Raw genomic sequence first — 16,610 nt, 5'->3', positions numbered from 1 at the left:
CCAAAACACAAGGCTTAGAGACCTTGGGGCCTCTCCATATCCCCTCCAGGTCAGGCCCAGCCCACCTCTCTTGCCAAGCTGGGCTCCACCCTTTACTTAAGCCAGACTGTCCCTCACCACCTCACGGGCCTCTTCCACTGCCTTTCCTCTCCTTGGAATCTTTCCAAGTCCCCAGCCTTGATGAAACCCCCAGGAAGGCAAGTATAACCTAGAGGTTAAGGTTGGACAGATCTGGGCTAGAATCTTGGCCCTATTGCTTACTGGCTGTTTGCACTTGGGCAAGTGTCTCCAGCCTCTGGCCCTCAGCTGTCCCATCTGCTTCTAGGAGCGACAGTACCTCCAGACTGTAAGGCTCAGTGCCTGGCGTGCAATAATACACTGCGTAACAGGAGGTTCCCTCCCCTCTGTGTTCCTGCAGCACTTACGAGACTACCACAACACTTCACACTTAGCTAATCTATTGTTTTCATTGCTTTATGTGCCTTGTTTTCCCAGCTGGACCGTAAAGTTCCCTAAGATACCTACATTATTTGCTTTTCTGATTTCAGATACATCCATTGCAGGAAATACAGAAAATCTATTACACTCCAGAAAAGAAAATGAAACCTGAGACAACCACTGAAAACATCTGGCTTACTACTCCTTTGTAGTTCCTATGCATATAAGGTTTTCTTTTTTGAAAATTAAGATCATATTGTATATCATTTTTATATCTCGATTTCTTCACTCAACAAAAGGGACATTTCCCTATGTCAGACATTCTTCAAAAACATGTTTTTCTTTAATGTCTGCATAACACTCCAGCATCAGGACCACTCTCATGTATTCAGCTGAGAGTAAACTGAAGGGAGGCCAGGCTGAGTCTTCAGATGCTGAGACCTGCACCGACATGCTTGGAGCTAGAATCCTGCCAACCACCAGCTACCTTCCTTCTGTGCTGATTAAATGCATTTTCTCCCCTTCTCCTAAGAAAACCCATTTCCTGTGGACAAGATCTACAATGAAATAAGCAGCTGGCTATAAGAGCTAGTACGGTGGACTAGCTGGCAGAGGCGTGTCCCCCACCTTCATCCCAGTCTCCTAGGCTCTGGCATCAGCCCCATCAGCCTAGGGAACACCAGCAGCCCCCATCACCCTGACCCTGACCCCCAAAATCAAAGGCCCTGTTTGTACAGGTGAGAGAGAATGTAGATAAAGTTCAAGTCGCAATGCTTGCTTGTCTAGCTCAATCATCATATCACAGGCGAAATAGCCAAGAGAAAAAGGGTGTTGTGCCCAGAAAGATAGGATTCCGGGGGGTCATGAGAGAGGGCTTCACATTTCTGAAAGGCTTGAGTGTGTTCCGTGTGACCTCAAGAGGTCAACCTGAGACCAAGGGACAGAAGCCACAGGGAAACAGGTTTTGACTCTGTAATATAAAGAACGCTCTAAATGAGCTCAAACAATGCAAAGGATGAATGGGCTACTGCTGTGTAAGACAGTGAGTCCCTTGTCACTGGAAAAGCATGGTACAGATTATCCAAAAGGGATTTGAGCACAGAGGGCTAGACCACACGATTTTAAAGTCCCTCCCACCCTGACAGGGAGCTACACAACCCTGTCCCCTTCCCACAACAAGCTCCTAGCACCCCCGTCTCAGGGAAATAGTCTGTGAAGCATCCTCACTTCCCAGATGCTCCTAATATACCTGGAGCCTGGCTGCCTGGGAGCTACTTGTGCATCTTGTAGAAGAGTCTCCAAGGCATTTCAAAAAACAAGGGAAACAGTCCTGTATATCGAAAACCAAAATGCACAGGGCTCTCCCATAGCTAATGCGTGTAAATTCTACCATATGCAATGAGAGAATGTTTCAGTAACAAAAACGCCCCCCTCCGTGTGTGTTTTCTTCTTCTTTTTGCTAAAACTTAATTAGCCTTAGAGCCCATCTGGCAATTTACATGCAATTACCCAGGGTGCTTTGCATGGGTACTCAGGCCACTCTAGGTATCTGAAGTAACATGCTCAACAGAGGTGTAATCAGCATTCCTCCTTGCACAGACTCTGCCTGCCAGACGGCCCGCCTGGGGCCGAGAACAGGGCCCAGGGAGTGACATGGGTCATCTCGCCACCAGGGGCAGGGAGGCAGTGGAAGGGCCATAGATGACTGTCCTTCCAGAACATGAGCAAACACTCACTAATAGAAGCCCTGCGTTGCGCAAGGACGTTTGGCCCGCGGCCAGACTTGCCCAGATGCCTGCCCAGCCAGTCTCTGGTCTGGAGCAGCAGGGCGTGGCAGGGAAGCAGTTTTAAGGAGTCTTGGCTGAGCTGGAATTGACTCCACGGCAGTGAGTTTGGTTTTTTTGGTTTTTGGCTATTCAAGGCCTGGGAAGCTTACCCATTCCAAAGTCAAGGCAGACTGGTACGCTTCCCAAGAGCTCACCTTGAAAATATGCAAGCACAGGGAGGGGGCATCTCTGATCTGCAACCCCCTCACTTGCCCATCCAACAGCCTGCCTAAGGGGCGTGCTCAAAGGGAGACCCCTAAACACGCGGAGCCAGGGGCTAACTGCTCCTGCCCACTGGCTAAGCCCCCGCCCCTATCCTGGGTTGTCGTCCTTCCCCAAGGAATGTGGTAAGCCAGGGGTTACGCCAGAAGAGCCATAAATATATTTAGTTCGATTTTAAAAAGGAAAAATAAATTGTTAGTTTAAAACAAGATATTTATGAGCTGAAAAATAACTCCCTCAGAGCTGACTTTGGAAGGACAGCTTATTTCAGAGCTCACTGTCTGCCCTGAAGATGGAGGTAGCACCAGGTAAGGTGAGCTACTCTAGTCAAGGTCCCTCCTGGGGCCTCAGGCCAACTCCCTGGGGCAGGCTGCTGTCCAGAAGCACCAGTGCAGCCCCTCCCACTCCCACCAGTGGCAAGCCCAGAGACCCCCATTACACAGGAGAGGGAAGGGGATGACAGCTCTGTGCCAACCAAGGCAGAGGCACGAGGAGGGCATGCATTAGAGAGCTGCTTCAGAGAAGGCAGGCAACTCCATATCAACTCAATATCCCCGGGAATTGTGAGAGCATGGAACAGGCCTGCCAGGAAGCCAGGAGGAGGAGGGGTGGGGACAGCTCCTGAGACAACCAAGCTCCTGAGACAACACACACAAGGAGAAGGTGACTTAAAGCAGAAATGAACAAACAAAAAAAACAACAGTTGCCGTCGAGTCAATTCCAACTCATGGTGACCCCATATGTGCGGGGTAGAACTCCATTCCATAGGGTTTTCAAGGCTGTGACTGTTCAGAAGCAGATCGCCAGGCCTTTCTTCCAAGATGCCTTTGGTTGAAACCGCCAACCTTTTGGTTAAGTCAGGTTCTTAACTCTTTGTGCCACCCAGGGACACTGGCTTAAAGCTTATTTGTGGTTAAATTCCCTTTCTCCATACCCACATGTAAGAAAGAGCTGTGTAACACAGTGGTTAGTATATGACTCACCCCACCCCCTGAAATCAGAGTCCCTGGGTGCATGTTCCTATTCTGCCAGTTACTGACAGTGTGACCTCGGCAAGCCACTTTTCCTCATCTGGGAAACGGAGATGATGATATTAGTACACACCCCAGGGCTGCTGGGAAAGTTAATGCATGTAAACCACTAAGAACATGCCTGCCTACCTACCACACAGTAAGCCCTAATAAGAAGTCTATGCTGTCATCCTCATTGCTGTGTTAAGTGTCTGCTCCAGGCACTTCTGGCCCTAGAAGGATCCTGCTTCAGGGATGCCACGGTTAACCCTGAAGCCCTTGGGACCAATCCATGAGAACGTCTCAGGCAGGGCTTTCCAGGAGAGGGACAGTGGTGGGCACTCCTGCTCTGAGATACGTTCGAGACTGACAGAGGGAGCACTAGACCCCAAGCTCAGGGTCCTAGCCAGGCCCCTACTCCACAGGGAGCCAAGGAATAGATGAGAGGACCCGAGAAAGACCCCTGGTGTTTGAAGAAAAGAATATGGAATTACACCTCAGAAAAGCTATCAATCCTCCAAACTACCAACTCAGCCTCCTGGCTGAGCTAGCTCTGAGACCATGAGTACATGAAGCTTGCAGCCACTGTCTCCACCCCAGGCACTGGGCCTTTCTGCTGGAGATGAGGCTCCTAACTTCAGTGATAACTTGATTTAAAGCTAAGTTTTGGGAAATAAGGAAACATTTTGGTATCCAGTTGAGATGGGATATGGAGTCACCACAGGGAACCCAGCTATCCTGTCCACCAAACTCCTGGTGTCTGGCTTGGAACAATCTGGCCTTGGTGCCTCACTGCACAACACACGGTCTGAGGTCTGAGAGGGAGATCCAAAACCCCCCCAAAAAACCCCGTTGCTGTCGAGTTGATTCTGACTCACAGCGACCCTGTAGGGCAGAGTAGAACTGCCCCCACAGAGTTTCCAAGGAGCGCCTGGTGGATTCGAACTGCCGACCTTTTAGTTAGCAGCCGTAGCTCTTAACCACTTAACCACTATGCCACCAGGGAGATCAGAGAGGGGCAAAGTTCTGCAATAGCCTCTTGGGATGCACACTTGCAAAGAGCTGGGGCAGCGTTTGGAAGGGATAGAGCCTGGCAAGAAGGTGCACGATACAAGGCTCATTTTCTGGATGTCTAAGTCACTTCCGTTAGCTGTTCCCTGGGACACAGGTCTACGTACTGTTCCAAACTCCAGGGGGCCCCAGGGCCGATCAAGGAAGCAAGTTTCCACGGAGCAGCACCCAGCCCTGGAGGAGGCCCAGACACTCACCAGGAAGCGGACATCGTCAAAGCCATTCAGAAGCAACTTGCTCTCATACTGCTGCAGTCCAATCGACTCCAGCCACTCCCCGACGCTCTGCTCCAGCGTCCGCGAACCTGACGAGAGAGGAATCGGCAGACGCTTGAAAAGGGAGAAACCATTAAGGCGGTAGCAGCGGCACTCAGAGGAAGACAGATGGCATTGCCACATCATAGTCATTACCATAAAGCAGCCAAACTATTTACAAGAGACTAAAGAGCAGTGGACACACAGCTCCTCTTCTGTGTGCAGGCCAAGGACAGGGCCGCCTGGCGCGGCACACAGACTTCCCAACCTCGGGCGTTGCCGCCCCACTCGCACTGCACCCCTCGCGCTGAGCTGCTCCAGGGCTGTGGCGGCACATGCACGGTCTCTGCCCACAGGTCAGGGGAAGCCAACCCCCAATGGTCTCCAGTCACTTCCTTGTCAGCGTTCGGCTATTTCTGCAAGTCTGCCCCCACAGGCACTAGGGGGGTCAGGGGAAGCTCCTAGTGCCCACAAGCCCTGCTGCTCCTCTCATCCATGCAACTTCCGGAGCCCCAGCAGCACTGCTGTGGGCGGGGGACAAGTTCTGCGACCTTGCAGCATAAACCAGTCAGGAGAGAGCACACATCTTCATGCAGCTGAGGGACACAGGCACCCAGCGAGGGCTCCAAGAGGGCAGCAGTGGTGGCTGTTCACGGGGACCCAGCACATGCAACGCAAGCAGCACAGGACACGGCAGGGGGAGAAAAGAGACTTTTACTTGGTTTCCCCCAGCAGTCCCGGAATAAGCAAACCATGGCCACCAGCCCTCTGTGCTCAGAGGGTCAGAGCAACAAGGGGCTGGGTGGGGTGCATAGGCCAGGGCTCAGGGACCAGGCTCAGGTGTGGCTCTGCTGTGACGGCAACATCGCATTCCGACCAGCTGCACGGCCAGGAGCCCAGTCCACAGCTAGATCCTGGCAGCTGGACAGCGGGCCGTCTCCTGGGTCAGTGCACTGTCTGAAGGGTTGCCTTCTCTGGCTGGGCTGTTCTTCAGGGGCTGGGCGTTCATTTTCTTCTTTTAATAGTAGCTGTTCTGTGACTTGCCTGCCTGCTCAGGTGGAAAGTAGGCAGGCAGATTCAGCTCTTGGCTAAAAAAGACAAAACCGAACCAGATAAAAGAAAAAAAAAAAGGAAGTGGTCCTCTGTCAGCTGAGCTGTGGCAGCTTAAGTCTGTTCACGTTCTGTGCTGTCTTCTCTTTAGCTGAGTGATAAAGACAGCAACTGTCTTCCCGGGGTCTCTAGATCTTGACCAGTCTCCTCCAGTGATGAGTGGGGAAGAGAAGCCACTGATTTGCTGTGCTCCTCAGCTGGGGTCACTATGAGTCGGAATCGACCCGATGGCACTGGGTTTGGGTGATGCAGGGTGGAAAAAAGTTCAGCTCTTCCTGGCAGACCTTGGACGTTCTGGGCTGAATGGCTTAACCCCGCCTAATTCTCAGCCTGTCTGCCGATTCTGCTTCTCATGGGCAAGAACAAATAAAAGAAGGAAAAAAGAGAAGGGGAGGAAAAGAGGTGTAAGGAAGGAAAAAGAAGATCCAACTACAAAAACATCACCTCCAGTGAACTCTTGACACGATGAAAGTCATTCTGTCATTCCTGGGCACTTTGGGCCCTCAGGGCAGGACGATGCCAACTTAAGAGACCCTGGTGACAAACAGTCCCAGTTGCACTCCCTCCTCTGTCCTCTGCAGAACAGATGGTGGTCAGGGGACCGGCGCCTCTGGTGTACAATGCAGCAGTGCTCCAAGATGCCGAGTCTCAGGTACCTGAGTGGGGGCTCTGCTCCAGGAACCTAGGCGGCGGGCTCTTGTATGCCCACGACGTCCAGCGTCCCCGGCTGCTGATTCATTCCCGCATGTAATCGCCCAGCTGGGCAGCTGTGGTCCTGTCTGCCGCCGGTGGATGTGTGCTCTGACAGATCGCAGCAGAAATGCTTTGTCTAAAGGATCCTGGGCTCCACGCTGCCTGCTGCCGGCTCCACAGTCCTTGCTCACTCTCCTAATGCCTGGCCCTCCCCTTCCCCCTCCCCGCCCTCCTCCCTTCCACACTCAGGAAAATGCATCAGGGATCGGACATCAGACCAGCTGCTGCAGCCGAGGGAGAAAGAGCCAGAGCAGCACTAATATGAGGGCAAAATGATACATTTCCCAAGATGTGATGCTGGCCGATACAAATGCGTATGAAAGACAGAGATGGTGAAACTTCACCTACAGACCAAAGGGCTGGAAACAGCTCTGCACTGAATTGTCAGGAAGACCAGAGAGGGTACATTCCTACAGCTCTGGCCAATAGGCTCTAGGACAGCCAGAAGAGGGGACAGACTGATGGTCCTGCCCCAAGTGACCCCCACTCGCCACTTCAGGAATCATTGTGCCTCTCTCTCAAGAATAAGCTATGGGATATTACAAAAACAGCCAAGGAAATAAGGCTATCACACCTGAGAGTCCTCAGGTGTGCATACCAAACAACTTAGACTGCTCTCAGGCCTGTTAAGCCCAGGGGAGAAGCAGCTCGCTCACAGCAGCCACTCCCAGCCTGGAGGAGGAAGGCATCAGAGCCGAGTGGCCAAGGACAAAGGGAAGCCAGGACCAAATCCCAAGTACGGCCGCAGACAGACAAAAAGGTAATTTGTGTGCACAGACAAAAGTCCAGGTACCGTCAGACAAAAGGGTAATTTGTGTGCACAGACAAAAGTCCAGGTACTGTATGCCACCCTCTAAGTATGCCGACAGCCACCTGCAGCCCTGAAGCTGTAGGTGGGTGCTGGAAAAGAAAGGGTTTTGTATGCGAGGAGAACAGGCCCCAGAAGGATCCTGCATTTAACAGCTGCTCTTTTTTTTCAACAGCTAAGACAGACTGGTTTTAGCAAAAGAATGTCAAGTGATTCTCTTCTGCTTCACCGGCACTGGCCTTTGTTTAAAGTAGTCAGAGTGGCTGGCCCAGTGGGAAGGCTTCTGTTCCCTGAATCCAGAGAGTGGGAGGTGGCCGAGGGATGAGTTGTAAACCACGTCTGTGGGGGTTCTGATAACTAGCCCCAGTGCTGGCAGCACATGGACCTGCACCCTCAAAACAGGACTGAGATGCACGTGCTATGGCCTTGCCCTTCAGGAGAGGACCCTGCAAAACCAGTCTCAGCTGGGCCATCTCAGTGCTTGGTGAAGGGCTGCTCCTCCTCTCAGCCCAGGTCTCTTTCCCCAATCCTAAAAGCTGATGACAAGCTGAACCCTGATACTGACCGCTCAAAATAAACATTCTGCTGTGGTCTGAGCTGGAGGATGGTGCTCCCTGAGGCCTGGGGAAAGCCTCCTCCCGAGCAGCATGCAGCATACTAGGCAGGCCCGAATCCAGCCTCTCCATGCCTCACATCAAGGCAGCACAGCGGCTGGGCCTCTGCAGCAAAGCTGGAAACACCCTCTGTTCAGGTGGCCACCCTTGTGTGCCCACTCTTGCCCTTCCTAAGCTGGGGTTTGGAGGATGGTTCAAATGAATGAATACTAAAAGTAGACTGTGTGTTGGCATTCAGAAACCCAGGGGTATGGCTGGACCAACTCCCACCATTCACATGGGCTCAGGGAGGCAAGAACTAGTGGGTGGGATCAGAAGGGCAACAAAGAGCCCAGTGTTACCACCTTCAAGGAGAAGGTCTTCCAGAGGTGCTGCTACATCTCCTGATTTACCAACTCCAAGAGGCAGTGGTCTGCTTCTGATCCAGAGTTCTCAAGGACATGCAAGTGATTTAAACTCCTGCTCCTTCAACATAGAGGGGGACAGGGAAGCAGAAAGTGGCTTCCACTACACTGACTGCTATCGATCCCATTCCTGGCTGTCCCCAGAGCAGACTGTTTGTCTCAGTCCTAAACACGTATTCTCAACAAACACTTCACTCTTGGAGTAGTTTGCAGACACCACCAGAGTATGGGACTGCCTGGCTGAGTGTAAGCAACTGCCTGGAAACTGATCCATAAACTCCTGTCTAGAAAAGTCACCTCTGAAGACTCCAGCATAATCCAAGACTGAGGAGACAGACCAAACCCAGCTCAGTCCTCTGCTAGGGCCTGGGGAGACAAGGCTGCTGGTGGGAAGGTGGCTTCAAGTACCAGGTCTGAAAAATGGTGGAGGAAGACAACCCAGGGGAGCAGATGCTCCTATATTCTCTAGGTTTATCGACATGAGTAAGTAAGGATTTCAGGGGGTAGAAACAAGCATAGCTACCATTCACTAAGTACCTCTTTAGCTCAAGTACTTGCATATATTTCCCATTCACAACAACCCCAGGAGGTAAGCACTATTATCCAAATGTTGTAGATGGTGAGCTGAGGACTCAGAGAGACCTGTATATATCAAGAAGCAGGATTTGAACCCAGGGCTTTGAGGCTCCAAAGCCTGTGCCTTTTCCATCATGACCCATGGCCCCTACAGCTCCTTCCTCCCTGGTGTGCATGCTCTCCCCCATCCATAAGACCTTCTGCCAGGCCACTGGCCCAGGGAGGAAGCAGAGGTGCCATGTGAGCCTTACAAGTCAATCCTGGATGAAGTCTTCTAAGGGGGCAAGGAATGTCACCCTTCAGCCCTTCAGCCTAGAGAGGATTTTCATCCGTGAGGGGAGAGGCCAGGCTCCCCACTGAGCTGCTTTTAGCCCAGGCGCCTGCCCTGGTGGCATAACTACCTTCAGGAGCTTGGGGGCAAAGTGGTTGAGAGTTCCTCCGAGAGGCGCCTTTGAGAACGTCTTGTCACCTGAGAAAGTAACCCAACCACAATCCTACGTTCAAGTAAAACAGATCACCGTGATATAAGATCTAGCTTCCCTGTTTCAAACAAAAGAAACAGAGGCAGACTTTGCCCCTAGGGCTTAGAAATGAGAAGAATGACCAAAGCAGCAGTGGTATAGAGTAAAAATAAGTGACTAAATAAACTGAAGAATGGAGAAACAGACACGGAGACAACAGCAACGCCAACCCCTCCAGGCGAATCTAACAGACGCTGAAAGTGTGAGACCACTGGTTTAACCAATGCTCTGCCACTGTCGTGGGCTAGATGCATAAGCACCGCGCTCTCATGGAGAGTTAGCATCAGACCCATGTGGGAAGTGGGGTGACTCCAATTTAAGCCAATCTGAGAAAGCCGACACCTACAAAAACTATTATCAACAATTGCTCACGTTTTAAAAAGTGTCCTAACAGGCAACCTAAAATTCCATTTGTACACTTTCTCCTCTAATATGTAAATGGAGTCGTGGCTCTAAAAATCACAGCAAGGTGGGGATGTCTAGATACCCGAGGTCTGAAGCCCCAGTGCTGAAGGCAGCGACTCTCAGAGCATGACGCCCCGGAGGCTGAGCTCTCTCACCACCTAACTGGCTGGAAAGGAACAAAGGTCTGTTTTTCACAGGGAAAATGGTTTCTTGGTACAGTACCTGAGATCTTCTGCTGTTCCTGAGAAAAGTCAATCCCTTCTCCAATAGAACTCATGATTTTCTCAATCTGAAAGGGAAGAAAGAGGGAGAAAAAAGGGAGGCTGTCAGGCTCGGGTTAAACATTGCCAGCTCACCACCCGTGCCCACTGGGGGCTGACCTCTGGGGAGCTCCAGGTCTCCTTTAGATGACTCCCAGGTCTAGCAATATCCTACAAGCCATCAGAGCTGTCTGCTGCTCAGATCTAGAAAAGCCTTTCTCTGCCACAACTGAATGGGGTCTGAAGTCATGCTCTGGAGGGAGTGAGCTGGTGACAGCCCGGGCTCAGCTGCTAGAAATGCCACAGAGTCTCCCTCTCAAAGCATTTATGGATCACTCCCCCTACACCCAGCAGAGACTGGGCAGAGGGAGCAGTAGCAGGCCAGACTTGGCATATTTCACCAGCAGGTCCATTTACTCCCCTGGGGCACCTCTTCTTCCACAGGAAAGAAGGAAATCCCATGACGGTACAGGGTAGAAACTTTGACAGGTTCATTCTATGCTACACCTCCAGTGCCTAGAGCAGTGCCTGGCAAAGAGTAAGCATTCAACAGATATGTGACACTGCGTAACTGTCAGCCCTGAGTGTGAGGACGATTTCTAGAGTTGAGCAAGCAGAGCACCTGCACACCTGAACGGAAGGAAGGAAGGCTTTTTGCACCCTGAAGGCCAATAGTCCGGGACAGAGCTCTGGATTCAGGGGATAAGAAGGGGCACAGACCCCCACCTTCCTTTGGACCACGGCAGAGAGAGCAAACCATCCAAATGTCTCCAGCATTGCCCCTTGTATGGACCACCTGTCCCAGCCATCTGGCTTTGGTCACTCTGGGCCAAATCCAAGCCCCCACCCCAGGAAACCTGGCCAGGGGCAGGGCCAGGCAGTGAGGACAGACCACCCTCTTTTTCTCCCCTCCTCCTCCTCTTTGGGCTGCGTGATAATGAGCTCATTCACTGCTCTTTTTCCAAAGAAATGAAAAGAGGACCTTTTGTACCAGGGCTTGGATGCTTTTCCCTCTAAGTGCAAGTAGGGAGCCTGGTCTGACAATCAGAAAAACAACAGCTCCCCAGCCAACCTCCAGCTGGCAGACAGAGATGGCACATTTGACACCCAGCACGAAGCAAACAGCAGGCAGAACCTCTCTCCCTGTGGCCAGGAGCGGGGGGTGGGCGGGGGGGGTACTTTCCTCCTGTCACTGAATGACTGCTGCTCAGGCTGCCCCTGATGGCCTGTGAACGCAGACTGTGAACTCCAACCCTGAGCTCAAAGAAAGCAAAGGAAAACAGTGAATCTGACTCACAGAGCAAATAGAAGGTGTGTCTCTACTTCTGGGCCCCAGCAGCCTAGAGGCAGGCCCCAGAAACAGCGGTGGGCAGCACCAACACAGGGCTACACCATTCCCCTCCACCATCACCTCCTTTGTGTCTTCCTTGGCCCTGCCCATTTCGGGGAGTAGGGGGGCGGGAGGCCTCCTGCAGCAGGCAGCATGGCAGGGGAGCAGAAAGAACCCAGGCAGATCCCCTTCATGGAATTTACTGTGGCACCGCAGGCAAGTACCTTAACCCTCCCAAAGCCTCAGTTTTAAATCTATAAAAACAGGGATGGATACAGCCTTGCATACAGGGTTGTGTGGATTAAAAGATATCAGGCGTGTAAAGAATCTAGCTCACAGTAGCTGCTCAGTAAAAGCTGGCTTGCTTTCTTCTTCCCCTCTGCTGCCTTCTGAGTGCTCTGGCCTAGTAACAGCTATTTTTAAAGTGTTTTATATTCTTACTTATACTTATTTTTTGAAAAGTAGTACATCGACATGATTCAACATTCAAAAGATACGGAAGTTTGAGAAATCTCCCTCCTACCCATTTCCTAGCTGCCCAGGCCCCCTCTCCGGAGGCAACCAGAGGTTTCGTTAACCTTCTATGTCTATTCTAGGAGTCCCTGAGTGGTGCAAATGGTTAAATGCTGGATTACTAGGCAAATGTTGGTTCCAACACACCCAGAGATGCCTCTGATGACAGCCTGGCAATCTGCTTTCAAAATCCTATGGAGCAGTTCTACTCTGCACACATGGCGTTGCCATGAGTCGGAATCGGTTCAACGGCAACCAACAAGCACAGTAACAACAGGTCTATTCTATTCACATACAGGCAAATATATGAACGTATTCTACCACTACCCCCATTTTTTTTTTTAATTAATTTTTATTATGCTTTAAGTGAAAGTTTACAAATCAGGTCTCTCATATAAAAATTTACATACATCTTGCCATATACTCTTAACTGCTCTCCCTCTAATGAGATAGCACAGTTCTTCCCTCCACTCTGTCTCCTCGTGTCCATCTGGGTAGCTTCTGGCCCCCTCTGCCCTCTCATCTCCCCTCCAGGCAGGAGATTGCCAACATACTCTCACATGTCCACTTGATCCAAGAAGCTCGTTCTTCACCAGTATCATTTTCCATCCCATATTCCAGTCCAATCCCTGTCTGAAGAGTTAGCTTTGGGAATGGTTCCTGTCTTGGGCTAACAGAAGGTCTGGGGACCATGACCTCTGGGGTCCCTCCAGTCCCAGTCTGACCATTAAGTCTGATCTTTTTACAAGAATTTGGGGTCTGCATCCCACTGCTCTCCTGCTCCCTCGGGGTTTCTCTGTTGAGTTCCATGTCAGGGCAGTCATTGGTTGTGGCCGGGCACCATCTAGCTCTTCTAAACACCCCCATATTAATAGAGGCATTCCATATATGCTGTTATGCTTCTTGCTTTTTTCATAATATATCTTGGGGTTCTTTGCACAGTTCCTAAAGAACATCCCCCTTCCCTTTTTTAAATGGATGAAGTATAGTTATCCAGTGTATGGCTATGCCATTATCTATTTAACCAATCCCCTACTGATGGAGACGTGCATAGTTTCCAATCTTTTCTCATTCTAAATAGTGCTACGATGAATATTGTTCTACATATATCTTTGTACACATGTGCAAGAATATCTGTAGAATAAATCCCTAGTTATTTGTTGAGAGTTCTTCCAGGCATAGGATCTTAAGAGTTAGTAGCAGGGACCTCACAGGTCCCAGATCCCACCTGTTATGGACTGAATTGTGTCCCCCCAAAACATGTGCTGTAAATCCTAATCCCTATACCTGTGGAGGAGCCCTGGTGGCACAGTGGTTAAGAGCTCAGCTGCTAACCAAAATGTCAACAATTCAAATCCACCAGCCATTCCTTGGAAACCCTATGGGGCAGTTCTACTCTGTTCTATTGGGTTGTTGGGAGTCGAATTGACTCAATGGCAATGGGTTTGGTTTTTTGGTCTATAGTGTGGAAGGAGCACTGGTGGTGCAGTGGTTAAGTGCTCAGATGTTAACCTAAAGGTTGAAGGTTCAAACCCACCAGCTACTACATGAGAGAAAGATATGGCAAGCGGTTTCTGTAAAGATTATAGTCTTGGAAACCCTATAAACTCATTGCCATTGAGTTGATTCCAACTCATAGGACAGTTCTACTCTGTCCTACAACAAAATAAGGTTTTCTTCGTTAGGTTAATGAGGCCATATCAGTGTAGGGTGTGTCTTAAGCCTACTCACTTCGAGATACAGAAAGAGCAGATTAGGCACAGAGAAGCAAACACAAACGAAGGGAAAGATACAAGCCACATGGAGATCATCAAGGAACGCCAGGTATCCAGGAATTGAAAGAAATATTCCCCAGATGAGACAGAGAAAGAACCTTCCCCTAGAGCCCATGCCCTGAGTTTGGACTTCTAGCCTTCTAAGCTGAGAAAATTCATTTCTATTCTTTAAAAACGCCCACTTGTAGTATTTCTGTTAAAGCATCACTAAGAAACTAAGACACTAAAGGCATTCCAGAGATGGGGTGCTTGCTAACTCACCCAGTCGGTTCATTCCATTTGCAGAAAGTGCTAATTGATAACACTCATCTTTTTACAGACTTAAACCTTTTTTCTAACTTCAACTCCAGTGATACCAGTTATTCCCCTGGAGTACTTCCTCTTCCCCAGGAAAGGCTTCAGGATATTTGATGACAGCTCTCCTTATCTAAACCAAGCTACATCACATTGTATAGCCTGGCACTAGACAACATATCAGTGCCAGGTCCTGGAGCCTGGGTCATCCAATCAGATTACAGAAGACTTGAGGCTGGGCAAAGGGCAGGTACTCAATAAATAGCTGCTGATTATTTTCCTTTTCTACAACTTTTATCTACCACCTGTCGGTCAGTTTGCTGTTCTGTGTTGGCTTGTGTGTTGCTACCATGCTGGAAAGGTTTCAGTGGAGCTTCCCAATTAAGAAAGGACCGGTGATCTACTTCTGAAAATCAACCAATGAAAATTTTATGGATCACAACAGAATATTGTCTGACAGAAGACCAGGCAGCATTTTGTTCTGTTGTACATGGGTCACTATGAACTGAAGCTGACACCTCTTCTTTATAGGAGAAAAGTAGAGCGCTTGAAGAGAGGAACTTTCCTCCTTGGGGCGGGGGATGGCTCTTCACTTCTGGAATGGCTTTACTAGCCTTTAGCTCCCTCCTCCAGGCCAAAGGCGGTGTATGTGGGGAGAATCACCACTGTAAGCATGTTTTATTTGCCATTTTACTCCCTGAGCCTGGCTTATAGTAACTAGGCAACATATAGAGGTTGGATGAGTTAATGAATTAACGAATAAAAATGTAGTTTCCGTGTACAAGTAGTCCCTGACTTATGACAGGGTTCCGTTTTGACAACTCTGTCATAAGTTGGTTCTAGCATAAATCAGATTCCTCTATTTTTTTTTTTTTAGTTTTCATTATTATTGCCTTTTATTATCAGTATCTTTATAAATCCGATCTTTATTTGTCTTTGGGGGTTGGAAACATTACACATAAACTTACAGTGAGTGACAACATCAGCAAATTACATGCTGCAATGTTGTATGCAGTACATATTACTAATGATAAGATATATATTTAAAAAAAAAGACAGTTGTACGTCCGGTTCGTTCTAAGTCAGGGACCGTCTATACTTAAGAGTCAGCAAAGAAAAGAGCGGTTTTCCAAGGACGTGGAGAATACCAAGGGTGGAAAGACCTGAAATGGAGTGGTAACTCCTTGGTAACCTTTGAAATAAAGTTGAGTCACCTACGTTATGAATTTCTTGAGTCACCTACGTTATGAATTTTATTATTATCATAATCACCTAACACCCAAAGCCCCAGATGGTCTGTTGGATCAACATTGTCTGGCTGCACAATTCATGAGATTTTTGCCAAAGGGCCTTTTGAAATCAGAGTGAACAAAACTGAACAACTCTGCCACTGCTTTGTTCCACTCCTTCCTGCTTGCCCCTGAGTCACCCTCTTGTCAACTACAAAGGGCCAGGAGAAGCCCAGGTTTCTGCAGCCTACCCTTTGGGTAGGTATGTGAAGTGCTCAGACTACAGGCCAGCTGGGAAATGCTAATTGGCACTTTCTGAACTATTTTATCCAGACTAGAAAGTATGTTTGTTGTTCTGTGAATCGCCATAGCTAAGTCAAGCTGAGAAGATTCTAGTTTAGGGCAGAGCTCAGAGTTGTCTGCAGTTTACTGACAGCCTGCAACCCTGGACCCTTCCTTAGTAGTTGGAACCCGCCTTGGTGGGAGCTCAGGGCTGCTAGGGAAGTGGCAGTGAAGAGTTCTGTTAGGGCCGAGCCTTGCATGTCCCCTCCCCTCACAGGCACAGACCATCAGGGGTTATGGTCCTGCCAGCCCCTTGGCCTCAGCTGTGGAGCCGGGGAGAAGCTGGATCTCATCTTCTCTCCCTGGCCTCAGAACCAGCAGATAGGAAATACGGTGATCTTGGTCTAGACAAAGAAGAGCGTTCGGAGCAGACAGACTCCATTCTGATTTACACACTTTGTGTAGTTTAACTATTTAAGCGTCAGTTAAAAACCAATCTGATTAGGCTGCTTTCTCAGAAATGTTCTGCATCTCGGCAAGGAAGAGGCAGGTGGAATGTAGTAGCAGGGCACAGTTCAATGTTCTCTTCTTTTTCTGTTATTTTTGATCAGTGATATTTTTAAAGAGAGACGGGAAATGGCTATGCTTTAATACTGTACTTTGCAGGAACTAGGAGAGAGAAATTATATTTGTGTTTGGTAAGGTAAGGCCCTGAAAGTTATCACCATAACTAGTTCTTCTATTAAAAAAAAAATGCTTGGAAATATTCTTTTTTCAGAGAGCATTCAGGACTTTCTAGGCTTTTTTTCTACTAGGACTGTACAAAACATATTCCCTGCATGGCTGGAAACAAAAACAAACGCCAGAGTACTGCTGGCCGGGCCACCTGACATTGGCTTGCTTAGAAAAGGGCCT

General features: G+C 49.4%; 1 protein-coding gene across 10 annotated transcripts in view; it reads right to left on the bottom strand.

Moving 5' to 3' along the window:
* The window catches only part of ANKS1A (ankyrin repeat and sterile alpha motif domain containing 1A), a 201,565-nt gene that overhangs the window by 25,847 nt on the left and 159,108 nt on the right, over nucleotides 1–16,610 (bottom strand). For all 10 annotated transcript variants that reach the window (XM_023540164.2, XM_023540160.2, XM_023540156.2 and 7 more), the window contains 2 exons: nucleotides 10,235–10,301; nucleotides 4,765–4,871 (listed from right to left, as the gene is read on the bottom strand). In XM_023540164.2, the coding sequence (XP_023395932.2) occupies nucleotides 4,765–4,871; nucleotides 10,235–10,301 (174 nt within the window). The remainder of the gene's footprint in view (nucleotides 1–4,764; nucleotides 4,872–10,234; nucleotides 10,302–16,610) is intronic.

The sequence above is a fragment of the Loxodonta africana genome, chromosome 1 (assembly GCF_030014295.1).
Source record: "Loxodonta africana isolate mLoxAfr1 chromosome 1, mLoxAfr1.hap2, whole genome shotgun sequence".
Taxonomy (NCBI): Eukaryota; Metazoa; Chordata; class Mammalia; order Proboscidea; family Elephantidae; genus Loxodonta; species Loxodonta africana.
This window is presented reverse-complemented; position numbering and strand designations above follow the sequence as displayed.